This window comes from Saccopteryx bilineata, chromosome 2, assembly GCF_036850765.1.
Source record: "Saccopteryx bilineata isolate mSacBil1 chromosome 2, mSacBil1_pri_phased_curated, whole genome shotgun sequence".
Classification (NCBI taxonomy): Eukaryota; Metazoa; Chordata; class Mammalia; order Chiroptera; family Emballonuridae; genus Saccopteryx; species Saccopteryx bilineata.
Genome location: NC_089491.1, coordinates 347,906,379 through 347,921,359, shown reverse-complemented (window position 1 = coordinate 347,921,359; position 14,981 = coordinate 347,906,379). Strand labels below are relative to the sequence as shown.

The window sequence follows — 14,981 nt, the reverse complement described above, 5'->3', positions numbered from 1 at the left end:
CTTATAGTAGTAGTTGCTTCTTGTATGTGCTTTGACTGGGCAAGCCCTGGGTTTTGAACTAGTGACCTCAGCATTCCAAGTTGACAGCTTATCCACCATGCCACCACAGATCAGGCCAGGTGGAGTTTTGTTTGTGTGTATGTGTGTGACAGAAACAGAGAGAGGGACAGATAGGAGCAGACAGACAGGAAGGGAGAGAGATGAGAAGCATCAGTTCTTTGTTGTGGCACCTTAGTTGTTCATTGATTGTTTTCTCATATGTGCCTTGACGGGGATAGGGGGTTACATCAGAGCCAGTGACCCCTTGCTCAAGCCAGCGACCCTGCGCTCAAGCCAGAGGGTGAACCTGCCCTCAAGCCGGAAGAATCTACGTTTGAGCCGGCAACCTCGAGGTTTTGAACCTGGGTCCTCTGGGTCCCAGTCTGATGTTCTATTCACTGTGCCTCCACCTGGTCAGACCGAGTGTTTTCTTTCTTTCTTTTTTACAGAGTCAGAGAGAGGGACAGACAGGGACAGACAGACAGGAATGGAGAGAGATGAGAAGCATCAATCATCAGTTTTTCGTTGTGGCACTTTAGTTGTTCATTGATTGCTTTTTCATATGTGCCTTGAGGGGGGAAGCTACAGCAGACCGAGTGACACCTTGCTCCACCCAGCGACCTTGAGCTCAAGCTGGTAAGCTTTGTTCAAACCAGATGAGCCCGTGCTCAAGCTGGCGACCTCGGGGTCTTGAACCTGGGTCCTCTGCATCCCAGTCCAACGCTCTATCCTCTGTGCCACCGCCTGGTCAGGCAAGGTGTTTCTTAATTTTAAAAATTTTCCATTGATTTGTTGAGTGCGAGAGAGAGGAAAGGGATAGAGAGAAGTGTCAACAGAAGCTGTTGCACTTAGTTATTCCATTTAGTTGTGCACTCATTGATTGCTTCTCCTATGTGCCCTAACTGGGGATTGAACCCATTATATTGGTGTGCTGGGTTGATGCTTTATCCACTGAGCATCCTAGCCAGGGCCTTAAACCCAGGTCTTTCTGACTCCAGAGCTCATTAACTGACTGCTGTACTCTAAGAAAGCTACTATTTGTTTTCAAAAGTTTTGTTTGTTTTTATTTTTTAAGGAATCCCTTACTGGAGTGCTGATAATTTAGTTAAACTCTTGATCAAGGAAGAAATGCCTAAAAGAGCCACTTGATTTATTTCCTGTCTTTATCCATGCCTTTAATTTGAAATATCAGTTTAAAAACTGTCTGCTTCAGCCCTGGCTGGTTGGCTCAGCAGTAGAGCGTCAGCCCGGTGTGTGGAAGTCCTGGGTTCAATTCCCGGTTAGGGCACACAGGAGAAGCGCCCATCTGCTTCTCCATGCTTCCTCCTCTCCTTTCTCTCTGTCTTTCTCTTCCCCTCCCGCAGCCAAGGCTCCATTGGAGCAAAGTTAGCTCGGGTCCTGAGGATGTCTCCATGACCTCCACCTCAGGTGCTAGAATGGCTCTGGTGGAAACGGAGCAACGGCCCAGATGGGCAGAGCATCGCCCCTGTTGGGCATGCCGGGTGGATCCCGGTCTGGCGCATTTGGGAGTCTGTCTCTGCCTCCCAGCTTCTCACTTCAGAAAAATACAAAAAAGAAAAAACAAACAAAACTGTCTGCCTCTAGCAATGTATTCGACATTGACACAAGGTCAGTTTCTATCATTTTATTTCACTTGTGTCCGTAGTCCTGGATTTCAAGAGATAGTGCAAAACCATTCTTCTGTATTCTCAACACTGTAACTACCCAATAAGTTTATCCATTAAGTAATGCCAGGAATTGGTCAGCTTCCTGGAAACAGAATTTGTCAACCTGATAAACCAGCTCTTCTTATAGCATCATGTTATGCAGAATTAGAAATGGCTTCTGAAGTCTACTTGTCATAGACTTTACTTAGAAAGCATGTGTGTGTCTGTGTATGTGTATTTACGTCCATCTTGGTTCAATATCTGAATTGAGATAATGGAAATTCTCAATTCCAAAGGTGGTTACCTTGCCATGGAAAACTCCATGCATTGTTAGGAATATTGCTGGATGCCCCTACAGAAACACCTGCCTAATCATAATCCTGCTTATAAAGATCACAATTTACTGTTACATTTGGCCCAGTAATTTTAAACACGCATATTTAGTATAAGCCTATATATATTATTATATATATGCTAAACTTCTTAGCTTAGATGTTATTCTTTAGTTTTTAAACCTTGATTGGGAGGTTAAAATACAAAACAAATGAACACCCTAGCACCGTGATGGTGAACCTTCTTATAAAAACCGCCTACTTTTGCAGTACTGGTCAACCTGGTCCCTCCAGCCCACTAGTGGGCTTCCAGCTTTCATGATGGGCAGTAGCGGAGCAACCAAACGGCGCAGCGATAGGCCACCATGAAAGCTGGAACGCCCACTAATGGACAGGAGGGACCAGATTGACCAGTACTGCAAAAGTGGGCAGTTTTTATAAAAAGGTTCACACATCATGGGCCTAGCAGGTCCCTTTCTTTAAGGAGCCTATAGAAAATTGTTATAAAATATGAAATAACTGATGAGATATGTGTATTTTAATTTTGACAAATGTCTTTCTGTAAATACAACTCCCTTCTCATTTGTTATCCCATTTATTTCATTCTCTTGTTATAATTGTGTCACTCTATAGCAGGATAGTCAACCTTTTTATACCTACTGCCCACTTTTGTATCTCTGTTAGTAGTAAAATTTTCTAACCGCCCACCGGTTCCACAATAATGGTGATTTATAAAAGTAAGGAAGTAACTTTATAAAATTTATAAAGCAGAGTTACAGCAAGTTAAAGCATATAATAATAATTACTTACCAAGTACTTTATGTCAGATTTTCACTAAATTTGGCAGAATAAATCTTTATAAAACAACTTATTATAGTTAAATCTATCTTTTTATTTATACTTTGGTTGATCTGCTACCACCCACCATGAAAGCTGGAACGCCCACTAGTGGGTGGTAGGGACCAGGTTGACTACTACTGCTCTAAAGCATACTTTTGTATAACAGTATATTTTGAAATGGAATTAAATCAGAAGCTGCCCTACTGGTATTTTTGTGTAAGGTTTTTGTGGGTTTGTTTTTTTTTTACTGAGACAGAGTCAGAGAGAGGGACAGATTGGGACAGACTAAAAGGAAGGGAGAGAGATAAGAAGCATCAATTAATTCTTCGTTACGGCACATTAGTTGTTCATTGCTTTCTCATATGTGCCTTGACCAGGGGCTACAGCAGACCAAATGACCCCTTGCTCAAGCCAGCAACCCCATGCTCAAGCTGGTGAGCCCATGCTCAAGCTGGCGACCTCAGGGTTTTGAACCAGTCCAATGCTCTATGCACTGCATCACTGCCTGGTCAGGCTCCTGCAAGTTTTAAATCTAATTTTACTTTTCTAAGCAGGCAAAAACCTCTTCATGGTCACCCCTCCTCTACTTTTCCTGCATCTCCTCAGAGCAGTGGTCCCCAACCTTTTTTGGGCCACAGACCGGTTTAATGTCAGAAAATATTTTCACGGACAGGCCTTTAAGGTGGGACGGATAAATGTATCACGTGACTGAGACAAGCATCAAGAGCAGGGGTCCCCAAACTACGGCCCCCTGAGGCCATTTATCTGGCCCCGACCGCACTTCCAGAAGGGGCACCTCTTTCATTGGTGGTCAGTGAGAGGAGCACAGGATGCGGATGCAAAGCGCGGCATCGCTCACGTACAGTACTACTTCCGGTGACATGGGATGCACACGTCACAGCTCCAGAAGCGTGTCATATCACTTGTTACGGCTTGCAGTGACAAATATGAAACCGGATATTGACCATCTCATTAGCCAAAAGCAGGCCATAGTTCCCATTGAAATACTGGTCAGTTGGTTGATTTAAATTTACTTGTCCTTTATTTTAAATATTGTATTTGTTCCCATTTTGTTTTTTTACTTTAAAATAAGATATGTGCAGTGTGCATAGGGATTTGTTCATAGTTTTTTTTATAGTCTGGCCCTCCAACGGTCTGAGGGACAGTGAACTGGCCCCCTGTGTAAAATGTTTGAGGACCCCTGGTCAAGAGTGAGTCTTAGACGGATGTAACAGAGGGAATCGGTTTTTGGTTTTTGGGTTTTTTTTTACAGAGACAGAGAGTCAGAGTGAGGGATAGACAGGGACAGACAGACAGGAACGGAGAGATGAGAAGCATCAATCATTAGTTTTTCGTTGCGCATTGCGACACCTTAGTTGTTTATTGATTGCCCTCTCATACGTGCCTTGACTGTGGGCCTTCAGCAGACCGAGTAACCCCCTGCTTAAGCCAGCGACCCTGGGTCCAAGCTGGTAAATTTTTGCTCAAACCAGATAAGCCCACGCTCAAGCTGGCGACCTCGGGGTCTCGAACCTGGGTCTTCCGCATTCCAGTCTGACGCTCTATCCACTGCCCCACCACCTGGTCAGGCTGGTTTTTGGTTTTTGGGGGTTTTTTATAAGTTTTATTTTATTTTATTTTTTTTACAGCAACAGAGAGAGAGTTAGAGAGATAGACAGGGACAGATAGATGAGAAGCATCAATCATTAGTTTTTTGTTGTGCATTGCAACACCTTAATTCTTCATTGATTGCTTTCTCATATGTGCCTTGACTGTGGGCCTTCAGCAGACCGAGTAACCCCTTGCTTGAGCCAGCAACCTTGGGTCCAAGCTGGTATGCTTTTGCTCAAACCAGATGAGTCCATGCTCAAGCTGGTGACCTCAGGGTCTCAAACCTGGGTCTTCTGCATCCCAGTCCAATGCCCTATCCATTGCGCCACCGCCCGGTCAGGCCATTTTTTAAAAATAAAACATCATTCAGACTTAAATATAAATAAAACGGAAATAATGTAAGTTATTTATTCTTTTTCTGAGGACCGGTACCAAGTGGCCCACGGACCGGTACCAGTCCTGAACCTGGGTCCTCTGCATTCCAATCCGATGCCCTATCCATTGCGCCACCGCCTGGTCAGGCCATTTTTAAAAAATAAAACATCGTTCAGATTTAAATATAAACAAAACGGAAATAATGTAAGTTATTTATTCTTTCTCTGCGGACCGGTACCAAGTGGCCCACGGACCGGTACCAGTGTGCAGCCCGGGGGTTGGGGGCCACTGCCTCAGAGGACTTGTAGGACTCCTGAGCAAATTTGGTCTAGGAAGAGGGGGGAAGTGTAGAGCAATTTTACTTTCTATACTCTGTGCTTTTCTTTCCTTTCTACAAGCTATTAGAATATTTCTGAGGGACAATGATAAAATCAGAAGATAGGCACTCTCTTTGGGTGGAGTCTTTTGTTCTTGATTCTTTTAAGATGTGCCCCAAGTCTCCAAGTGACTCACTTGTCACCAAAGCAAGTGTAACAACTCATCCCTCATGTTCCTTTCCAGATCAGCATATTTACTTATTTTCAACTCTCAAATGTTTTTTGAGTGGACAAGGATTTCTTGAAGGGCCTTGGATAATTTTGCAAAACATGGAATTGGGCTGGTTTGGGTTCTGGGTTTTGTCCATTTGTCTTCAATGCATGAGAATTTAGTACTTTATGCTATTTCAGAAAAAAAAGATTAAAAGTAATGCCAGTAAAACAAAGACAATCCATTGCTTGGTCAGTTAGGGAAGAAAAACAATAGATCTGCCTTTTGACTTCCCCATGGGAAGCAGAAGGCCTATAAACTTTTAAAGAGTTGGGAGGAGGGCATTCACAGGCTAGGCTTATAAAAGAATTTCTGTTCAAAGCAGCTACCTGGGGTCCTTGTTTGGTACCTTTAAAAATGCTCTCCTACATACGATATTTATGAGGTCTATAATAAGCTTTCCATGAATTCATCTTTTCACTTAATACCCTAATATACTGTGCCATGTTATTCTTCTGTTTGCTCCATCTTTTTATCTGTGTTCCCTGGTTGAGTTTCTCTAGTGCTGAAAAAATTGCTCTGTTTGTGCACCTCTCTTGCCCATAGGTAATTGGTAAATATTGCTGCAAGAGGTCTGATCAGAGAACTGTTAAGAATCCATTAAAGGCCCTGGCCGGTTGGCTTAGCGGTAGAGCGTCGGCCTGGCGTGCAGGGGACTCGGGTTCGATTCCGGCCAGAGCACATAGGGGAAGCGCCCATTTGCTTCTTCACCCCGCCCCCTCCTTCCTCTCTGTCTCTCTCTTCCCCTTCCGCAGCCGAGGCTCCATTGGAGCAAAGATGGCCCGGGCGCTGGGGATGGCTCCTTGGCCTCTGCCCCGGGCGCTAGAGTGGCTCTGGTCGCGGCAGAGCGACGCCCCCTAGTGGGCAGAGCATCGCCCCTGGTGGGCGTGCAGGGTGGATCCTGGTCGGGCGCATGCGGGAGTCTGTCTGACTGTCTCTCCTGGTTTCCAGCTTCAAAGGAAAAAAAAAAAAAAAAAAGAATCCATTAAAGCCTGACCAGGTGGTGGCGCATTGCGTAGAACGTCGGACTGAGACGCGGATGACCTAGGTTCGAAACCTTAAGGTCGCCAGCTTGAGCCCAAGGTCTCTGGCTTGAGCAAGGGGTCACTCAGTCAGCTGTAGCCCCCTGGTCAAGGCACATATGAGAAAGCAATCAGTGAACAACTAAGGTGCCGCAACAAAGAGTTGATGCTTCTCATCTCTCTCCCTTCCTGTCTGTTTCTATCTGTCCCTGTCTCTGTTTCTCTCTCTCTCTCTCTCTCACACACACACACACAAAATCCATTAACCTCAGTTTTCTACGTTTTAGAGACGTCAGATATATACTATTGATATATATAGTTACAGTTATAGGGCCTGTTATTTTATCTGGGCAGAACTCCCTGAGTATTAATCATATCTTTTGTGCAAGTGCTTGGCTGGTCTGTACTAAAGTATCTTATTAACTCACGTGTTCTTTCATTGCAGACGAACAGGAGGCATTGAACTCAATCATGAAGGATCTGGTGGCCCTCCAGATGAGCCGACGTCCTCGGGTACCTGGATATGAGACCATGAAGAGCAAAGATACGGGTCACCCAAATAGGCAGGTGTGTGTGGCAAATTTAATGAAATTTTGGGGGGAGGAGTTTTCAAGTAGGAAATATTTGAGAAGCCAAGAATACATACTTTTAAATGGTTTATCACTTACCCCTTAAAGAATTGTGAAAAGAAGCATAACCTGGGGTCCCAAAGCCTTATGCGTTTAACCTGTATATAGTGTTTCATCTGTAAAGAATAAGAATAATTTCCTGGTTTATTTTGGGGAAAGTATCATTAGCTTTTCTTTTACTGATTATTTAGCCAATCTTCTACACATTTATGATCCCTAACTCAGAAGATATTTAGCTACCTTACATTATACACTCAGAAAATTTTAATTAATTTTAGTATTAGCTTATGTAGAATATAAGTAGGAAGGGAAATTTATTTAATAAAATGTCATATATTCTAATGGTAATAATGAGTGATTTTATTATTGTTGTTTACTGTTGTTTCTGTTTATTAACTCAGATAGTTGAGAATGCCTGAGTTATATGGTTCTTTAGGAAAACAGTTTTTATATTTGTTAACATACTGAGAACCTTCTCACCTGCAAGTGAGAAGTACCCTGTTTCTTGGATACCTTGGCCTGCAGAAAGGAATGAATGATGGGGGTTTTCTCTCCCTACTGGGTGCTGTAAGAGTGCAGAGTTCATTTCCCAGACAAATCATGTTAGTGGATTTGTAGGAAGCATTGGTTACTCATTCGTTACCTATGTTCTGTACTTCTAGTTACCATTTCTCACAATATTATTTATAAAAGATGATAGTGCTGTCCTGTAAAATTAATGATAGATAGAAGTGTTCTAGACTTGTGCTGTTCAATGTAGTAGCTGTATCAGATGGTGGTGATTAGTTTGTATGATGAAAACTTGTCCAAAACATCTCCCCTTGTGGTTCTCTTTGTTATCAGCTAACCTCTCTCCTCAATTACACCTTTTATACCAATTCTTCAGAAGTACCATTGGCTCCTAGAGAAAGTATAAGGGCGTAGAATTTTTTCTGTCTGAGTTCTGCTAGATATAGCCTCCTAGAGTATTTCTTGCCTTTAGTAAAACTAGGGATCTTGAGTCCTTTTGTTTCATGTTAACAGAAGGATTAGTTTAGAAAGCTTTTATTTTTGTGGTTATCTCACAGAACTAGGGGGAACAACAGAGTAGGGCCCATTCTTGTACTGTTTTTATATATTATTTTGTCTAATTGTATGGGTTCCCCCTTGCTGTAATTCATTTCTATTCAAAGCTGCTTTTGGAAGGAGCATTTTACCAGAAGTGAGTCCCCTCCCCCAAGCTTGAGCCTAATGACCTCACTTTCCTTCCTGTCTTCCTCTCTGGAGTGTGCATGTTAACTCTGCTCGAGTCAGCTGATCTTTCTCCAAATGGGATTCTTTTTTTTTTTTTTTTTTGTATTTTTCTGAAGCTGGAAACGGGGAGAGACAGTCAGACAGACTCCCTCATGCGCCCGATCGGGATCCACCCGGCACGCCCACCAGGGGACGATGCTCTGCCCCTCTGGGGCCTCGCTCTGTTGCGACCAGAGCCACTCTAGCGCCCGGGGCAGAGGCCAAGGGAGCCATTCCCAGTGCCCGGGCCATCTTTGCTCCAGTGAAGCCTCGCTGTGGAGGGGAAGAGAGAGACAGAGAGGAAGGAGAGGGGGAGAGGTGGAGAAGCAGATGGGCGCTTCTCCTGTGTGCCCTGGCCGGGAATTGAACCTGGGACTTCTGCACAGCAGGCTGACACTCTACCACTGAGCCAACCGGCCAGGGCCCCAAATGGGATTCTTAACCTGCATATCACTTTGTAGGTGAAAAGGAGAAACTTTCTTGCATTGGAAGACCCAAAAGGATCAGGTTGGGAGGAAGAAAGGTAGAGAGTCCCTGAGTGATCTTTGAGGGATTAACTTTTAGTAATCCTTCTGCTTAGAGCAGGGGTCCCCAAACTTTTTACACAGGGGGCCAGTTCACTGTCCCTCAGACCATTGGAGGGCCGGACTAAAAAAAAACAACTATGAACAAATCACTGTGCACACTGCACATATCTTATTTTAAAGTAAAAAAACAAAATGGGAACGAATACAATATTTAAAATAAAGAACAAGTAAATTTAAATCAACAAACTGACCAGTATTTCAATGGGAACTATGCTCCTCTCACTGACCACCAATGAAAGAGGTGCCCTTTCCGGAAGTGTGGTGGGGGTGGATAAATGGCCTCAGGGGGCCGCATGTGGCCCGCGGGCCGTAGTTTGGGGACCCCTGGCTTAGAGCCTAAAAGCCATTATAAGAATAGTCTTGGGCCTGACCTGCGGTGGCGCAGTGGATAGAGCATGGACCTGGGATGCTGAGGTCGCTGGTTTGAGGCCCTGGGCTTCAAGGCAAATATGGGAGTTGATGCTTCCTGCTCCTCCCTCTGTTCTCTCTCTTTTCTCTCTCCTCTCCTCCACGCCCCTCCCCTCTCTCTAAAAAAAAAAAAAAAAAAAAAAGTGAATAAATAAAAAAAATCTAAGAAAAGTAAAAATAAAAATAAATTCCTTTAAAAAAAAAAAAGTCCTGCCCCTGGCTGGTTAGCTAAGTTGAGCAGAATGTCATTCCAAAACACCAAGGTTGTGGATTCAATCCCCAGTCAAGGCACAGACAGGAGGTACATGATGATTGTACAACTGAGTGGTACAACAAATTAAGGCTTCTTTCTTTCTCTCTATCTCTTAAAAATCAGTCGGTAAAGAATGAAAGAAAAGTCCTGATCTTTTTACTGTGCCTACTGTTGTTTTTGGAGTAAAGTCAGTGGTTATGAAGGTAGAGAAGGTTGTGAAAAAGATTCACTACTGGTTAGGAAGTAATCTTAGCAAGAGGTACTGGCTGCTTGGATCCATAATTTACTTGAATGTCATCAAATATTTTCTGTTGCATAGAATATACCAACTGTTCCTCAGGGTTATTTTTGTTTTTAAAGAAAAAACACAACAGCAGCAACTCAGCCCTTCTGAATAGCCCCACAGTAACAACAAGCTTATGTGTAGGGGCCAGTGAGAAAAAGAAATTTTTGGTAGCAAACCAGATTACCTGTTAAAGTTAAAATATATGGGCCCTGGCTGGTTGGCTCAGCGGTAGAGCGTCAGCCTGGCGTGCGGGGGACCTGGGTACGATTCCCAGCCAGGGCACATAGGAGAAGTGCCCATTTGCTTCTCCACGCCCCCCCCCCCTCCTTCCTCTCTGTCTCTCTCTTCCCCTCCCGCAGCCAAGGCTCCATTGGAGCAAAGATGGCCCGGGGCGCTGGGGATGGCTCCTTGGCCTCTGCCCCGGGCGCTAGAGTGGCTCTGGTTGCAACAGAGCGACGCCCCGGAGGGGCAGAGCATCGCCCCCTGGTGGGCAGAGCATCGCCTCTGGTGGGCGTGCCGGGTGGATCCCAATCGGGCGCATGCGGGAGTCTGTCTGACTGTCTCTCCCCGTTTCCAGCTTCAGAAAAATACAAAAAAAAAAAAAAAATGTGCAAAAAAGCTAAAATATATGACTGATCTGTGGTGGCGCAATGGATAAAGCGTCAACCTGGAACTCTGAGGTCGCTGGTTCAAAACCCTGGGCTTGCCTGGTCAAGGCACATATGGGAGTTGATGCTTCCTGCTCCTCCCTCCCCCTTCTCTCTCTCTCACTCTCTCTCCTCTCTAAAAAATTAATAAAAGAAAAATTAAAAAAAAAAGTTAAAATATACTTTTAAACCTGATACTAGTGCTGGAAAAATATGGAGTTCAATTCCCAGACAAGCCATTTTAGCGAATTTGTAGGGAGCATTGGTTACTCATTACCTATGTTCTGTGCTTCTAGTCACTATTTCTCACAATATTATTTATAAAAGACTCTATCAGTGCTGTCCAGTAAAATTTCTGTAATGATAGAAATGTTCTATGTTTGTGCTGTCCATTGTAGTAGCCACTACCACACATCTAATGAGCAACTGATGAACTGAATTTTAAATTTTATTTAATTTTAAATGTAAATAGCCACATGTGGCTAGTGGCTATTATCTTGGGCAGTACAACTTTATATACAATATAAGGGACTGCTGATTTATTAGGCAAGAAATTCAGTACATGGCCTGACCAGTGGTGGGGCAGTGGATAGAACATTGGACATGGGATGCTGAGATCTCATGTTTGAAACCCTAAGGTTGCTGGATCCCAAGATCGCTGGCTTGATCAAGGGGTTACTTGCTCAGCTTGAGCCCTCCCTTCCCCCAGTGGTCAAGGCATATAGGAGAGGCAATCAATGAACAACTAAAGTGACAAACTACAAGTTGATGCTTCTCTCTCCTTTCCTTTCTCTGTCTCTCTGTGTGTCTCTATCTCTAAATAAATAAATAAAAGAAAAAGAAATTCAGTACATTCTTAAAGATGTTTAGTGATTCATTGACACATTGATTTCTTCACACAGGTCATGAGTTTCTTTTTTTTCTTTCTTTTTCCAAGTTGAGAGGAGGGAAGATAGAGAAACAGACTCCTGCATGTGCCCTGACCAGTATCCACGCAGCAACTTCCGATGCTCTCCCCATCTGGGGCCATGCTTGCAACCAAGCAATTTTTAGTGCCTGAGGCGGAGGCTCCATGGAGCCATCCTCAGCGCCTGGGGCCAGTGCGCTCAAACCAGTTGAGCCATGGCTGTAGGAAGGGAAGAGAGAGAGAGAGAGCGAGAGAGACAGAGACAAGAGGAAGGGGTGGAGAAGCAGATGGTTGCTTCTCCTATGTGCCCTGACTGGGAATCAAACCCAGGACATCCACACACCAGGCCAGTGCTCTACCATTGAGCCAGCTGGACTGGGCCGATAAGTTTCTATGCATTGTCATAAGCTTGTGAAGCCGTGAAACAAATACAGCTGTTTAGAAATTGAAACTCAAAATGTTATACTACTACTGGTTAAAGGGGCAATGATAGTTTTTCCCTTAATAAAGTTAAAGTTGTGGAATGGAAGTGTAGGAGATGTTCAACTTCTAACCAAGAGAAATATTCTTCAGTAAAATCCTGAAAGTGAAAAAAAGGAGGAAGTCTCACGAATGCATTTCTAGGAAGGATGAGAAGGGGTTGGGAGAACCTTTGAGCCATTAGGCCTGGTACCCTCTCTCTAGGGTGAGAAGGGGTTGGGAGAACCTTTGAGGAGTGAAATTTTTATAGCTTAGTATAATTAAAAGGCCTGACCCAAGAGTCTGGAGACATTAATAACTGTTAACATAGGACTTTATAATTTACAGAATGAATTCACATTTATTATTCTTGTTTTTATTCACTTGGGTTTGGGGTAGAAATAAACAGTTTTCTCTATTATCAGATCTTCTGCCAGAAGATCCATGCTAAGGAGAAGAAAGGAATGAAAGATCAAAACCTAATATAGGCCCTGGCCGGTTGGCTCAGCGGTAGAGTGTCGGCCTGGCATGTGGGGGACCCGGGTTCGATTCCTGGCCAGGGCACATAGGAGAAGCGCCCATTTGCTTCTCCACCCCCCCCCTCCTTCCTCTCTGTCTCTCTATTCCCCTCCCGCAGCCAAGGCTCCATTGGAGCAAAGATGGCCCGGGCGCTGGGGATGGCTCCTTGGTCTCTGCCCCAGGTGCTGGAGTGGCTCTGGTCTCGGCAAAGCATCGCCCCCTGGTGGGCAGAGCATTGCCCCTGGTGGGCGTGCTGGGTGGATCCCGGTCGGGCGCATGCGGGAGTCTGTCTGACTGTCTCTCCCCGTTTCCAGCTTCAGAAAAATACAAAAAAACAAAACAAAACAAAAAAAAAACCTAATATAAATGGCTAAAAGATGTCATATTGGATTCAAATTGCAGAGTCCCAGTTGAAAGTTACCAAGTATTTTGGCCAGCAAAAAAGGTTTATTCACTGCTTTGGTTGGATGACTTGGTTGGTTGAAGGATCATCCTGAAATGCAGACATTTACAGTTCAATCCTTGGTCAGGGCACATACAGAAACAGATGGATGTTTCTGTTTCCCTCTCTAAAACCAATTAAAAAAAAACATGAAAAGTTTATTCAGGGGAGGGATGGTGCTGGCACAGGCAAATAGCACTTCAGTGTGAATATGCTAGTACTGGCTACAAGGCAGAGCTGAAATTGGCACGGCTTAACGGAGCTCAAGCTTGGTACAGCAAGGAAAGTCAGAGGAGCTGTGGGTTCATCGACAGAATTGTTTAGGGGCTGAGGCCTGAAGAACTAGAAAGCCTAATTTAATATTTCTGCTTGGCAGGACTTCAGACATCCTCTTCCCTAAGTAAACAAGCTAAGTAGCTGATTGAAAAAGAGAATGCTTTAGAGCAGGGGTTGGGAACCTTTTTGGCTGAGAGAGTCATGAACGCCACATATTTTAAAATGTAATTCCATGAGAGCCATACAATGACCTGTGTACATTACGCATTATCCAATAAAAATTTGGTGTTGTCCCGGAGGACAGCTGTGATTGGCTCCAGCCACCCACAACCATGAACATAAGTGGTAGGAAATGAATGGATTGTAATACATGAGAATGTTTTATATTTTTAACGTTATTTTTTTTTTATTAAAGATTTGTCTGCGAGCCAGATGCAGCCATCAGAAGAGCCACATCTGGCTCATGAGCCATAGGTTCCCGACCCCTGCTTTAGAGCAATGGTTTTCAACCACTGTTCCACCAGAAATTTCATGCTGTTCTGTGAAAGAGTTAACTACCCTGATGTATAAAGATTATAGAACCCAATATATGATATCAGGGTAGATAACTCTTTGGTGACTGGCACGAAATTTCTGGCAGATGGGCAATTGAAAAGACTGTTTTAGAGAACAAGTAAGCATCTGAACAGCTATGGAAGTACATGAGTTCATCTATGAACTATTTGCTAGGAGGTAGGATCTGTGTTCTTTGTATTCTCCCTCCTGTATATTAGGTCCCTGAAAGCCTGCAGCCTGGTTAGAGCTGGCTGGACAATCTTAGATGCATGGCACATCTTAAGTGTGCTGGGGCCTAGGGATAGTTTTGCAGGTGGTGATGTGCAACATCCCTTTAGCAGTCTCAACTCACAATGCTTTATAACCAAAAGATTCTATTTCTCTGTGATGTTAACAGCTTAGTATAGTGAAAAGATTACAGGTCAAAAGCCATTGAGTTGTTAAAAATTCATTACCATAGGCTTTTGAGGTCTCAGGTTCGAAGCCCCAAGGTCACTGGCTTAAGCGTGGGCTCGCTTGGCTTGAGCACAGCCAGCTTGAGCATGTGGTCACTAGCTTGAAGCCCAAGGTCTCTGGCTTGGCTTGAGCCCCCCAGTCAAGGCATGTATAAGAAGCAATCAGGAACAACTAAAGTGATACCACTATGAGTTGATGTTTATCATCTCTTTCTCTTCCTGTCTGCTCTCAAAAAACAAACAAACAAAACACTTTATCTACCTCTTAAGACTGTTTTAAGACCATGAACAGAATGTAAAGCATTTTATACATTGTAAAATAAATGAACAAATATAAAGCTGTGGTAATTACATCAGAATCATTATATTCTGGTATTGTTGGTATAAATGAGCTCTTGTGGAAGCATCTAACCAGAATTATGCATACTGTCATGGAACCGAACAGGGTGAAAAGGTTTTCTACCTTTATTGGATTGTCATTACTGTTTGATGGCCCTTTACAAACTTCTGACACTAGCCTCATTTTTGAAAGTCCCAGTGGAGAAAGAAATAGAACGCTTTTTCCATGGGTTCTTATTTCCCTCAAATCTTATCAAAATGGTAGGTAGAGGCTTGACCAGAGCCCAGAGTCTCAGTCTGACCCTCCAGACATTTACTAGTGGATGCTCTAGAATGAGAATGATGCTTTCTTCCTAGTAGGCACAAACAGCGCAGGTAGATCTCTTCACTATCAGTCCTAGAAGAGAAGTTTAGGAGTTGTTCCTCCAGCAGGGTCAGTGATTTAACTGTCTCCCTTTTGCTTTTACAATGGA

At 43.8% G+C, this 14,981-nt stretch overlaps 1 protein-coding gene and 1 non-coding gene across 5 annotated transcripts in view; one reads left to right on the top strand and one right to left on the bottom strand.

The window, feature by feature from the left end:
* MAP3K3 (mitogen-activated protein kinase kinase kinase 3) overlaps positions 1-14,981 on the top strand; it is an 84,981-nt gene that overhangs the window by 11,391 nt on the left and 58,609 nt on the right. For all 4 annotated transcript variants that reach the window (XM_066262644.1, XM_066262647.1, XM_066262643.1 and 1 more), the window contains exon 2: positions 6,920-7,041. In XM_066262644.1, coding sequence (XP_066118741.1) covers positions 6,920-7,041 — 122 coding nt within the window. The remainder of the gene's footprint in view (positions 1-6,919; positions 7,042-14,981) is intronic.
* Positions 8,724-8,799, bottom strand: TRNAS-GCU (transfer RNA serine (anticodon GCU)). Its single transcript has one exon. It is a non-coding gene; the product is annotated as a tRNA-Ser (tRNA).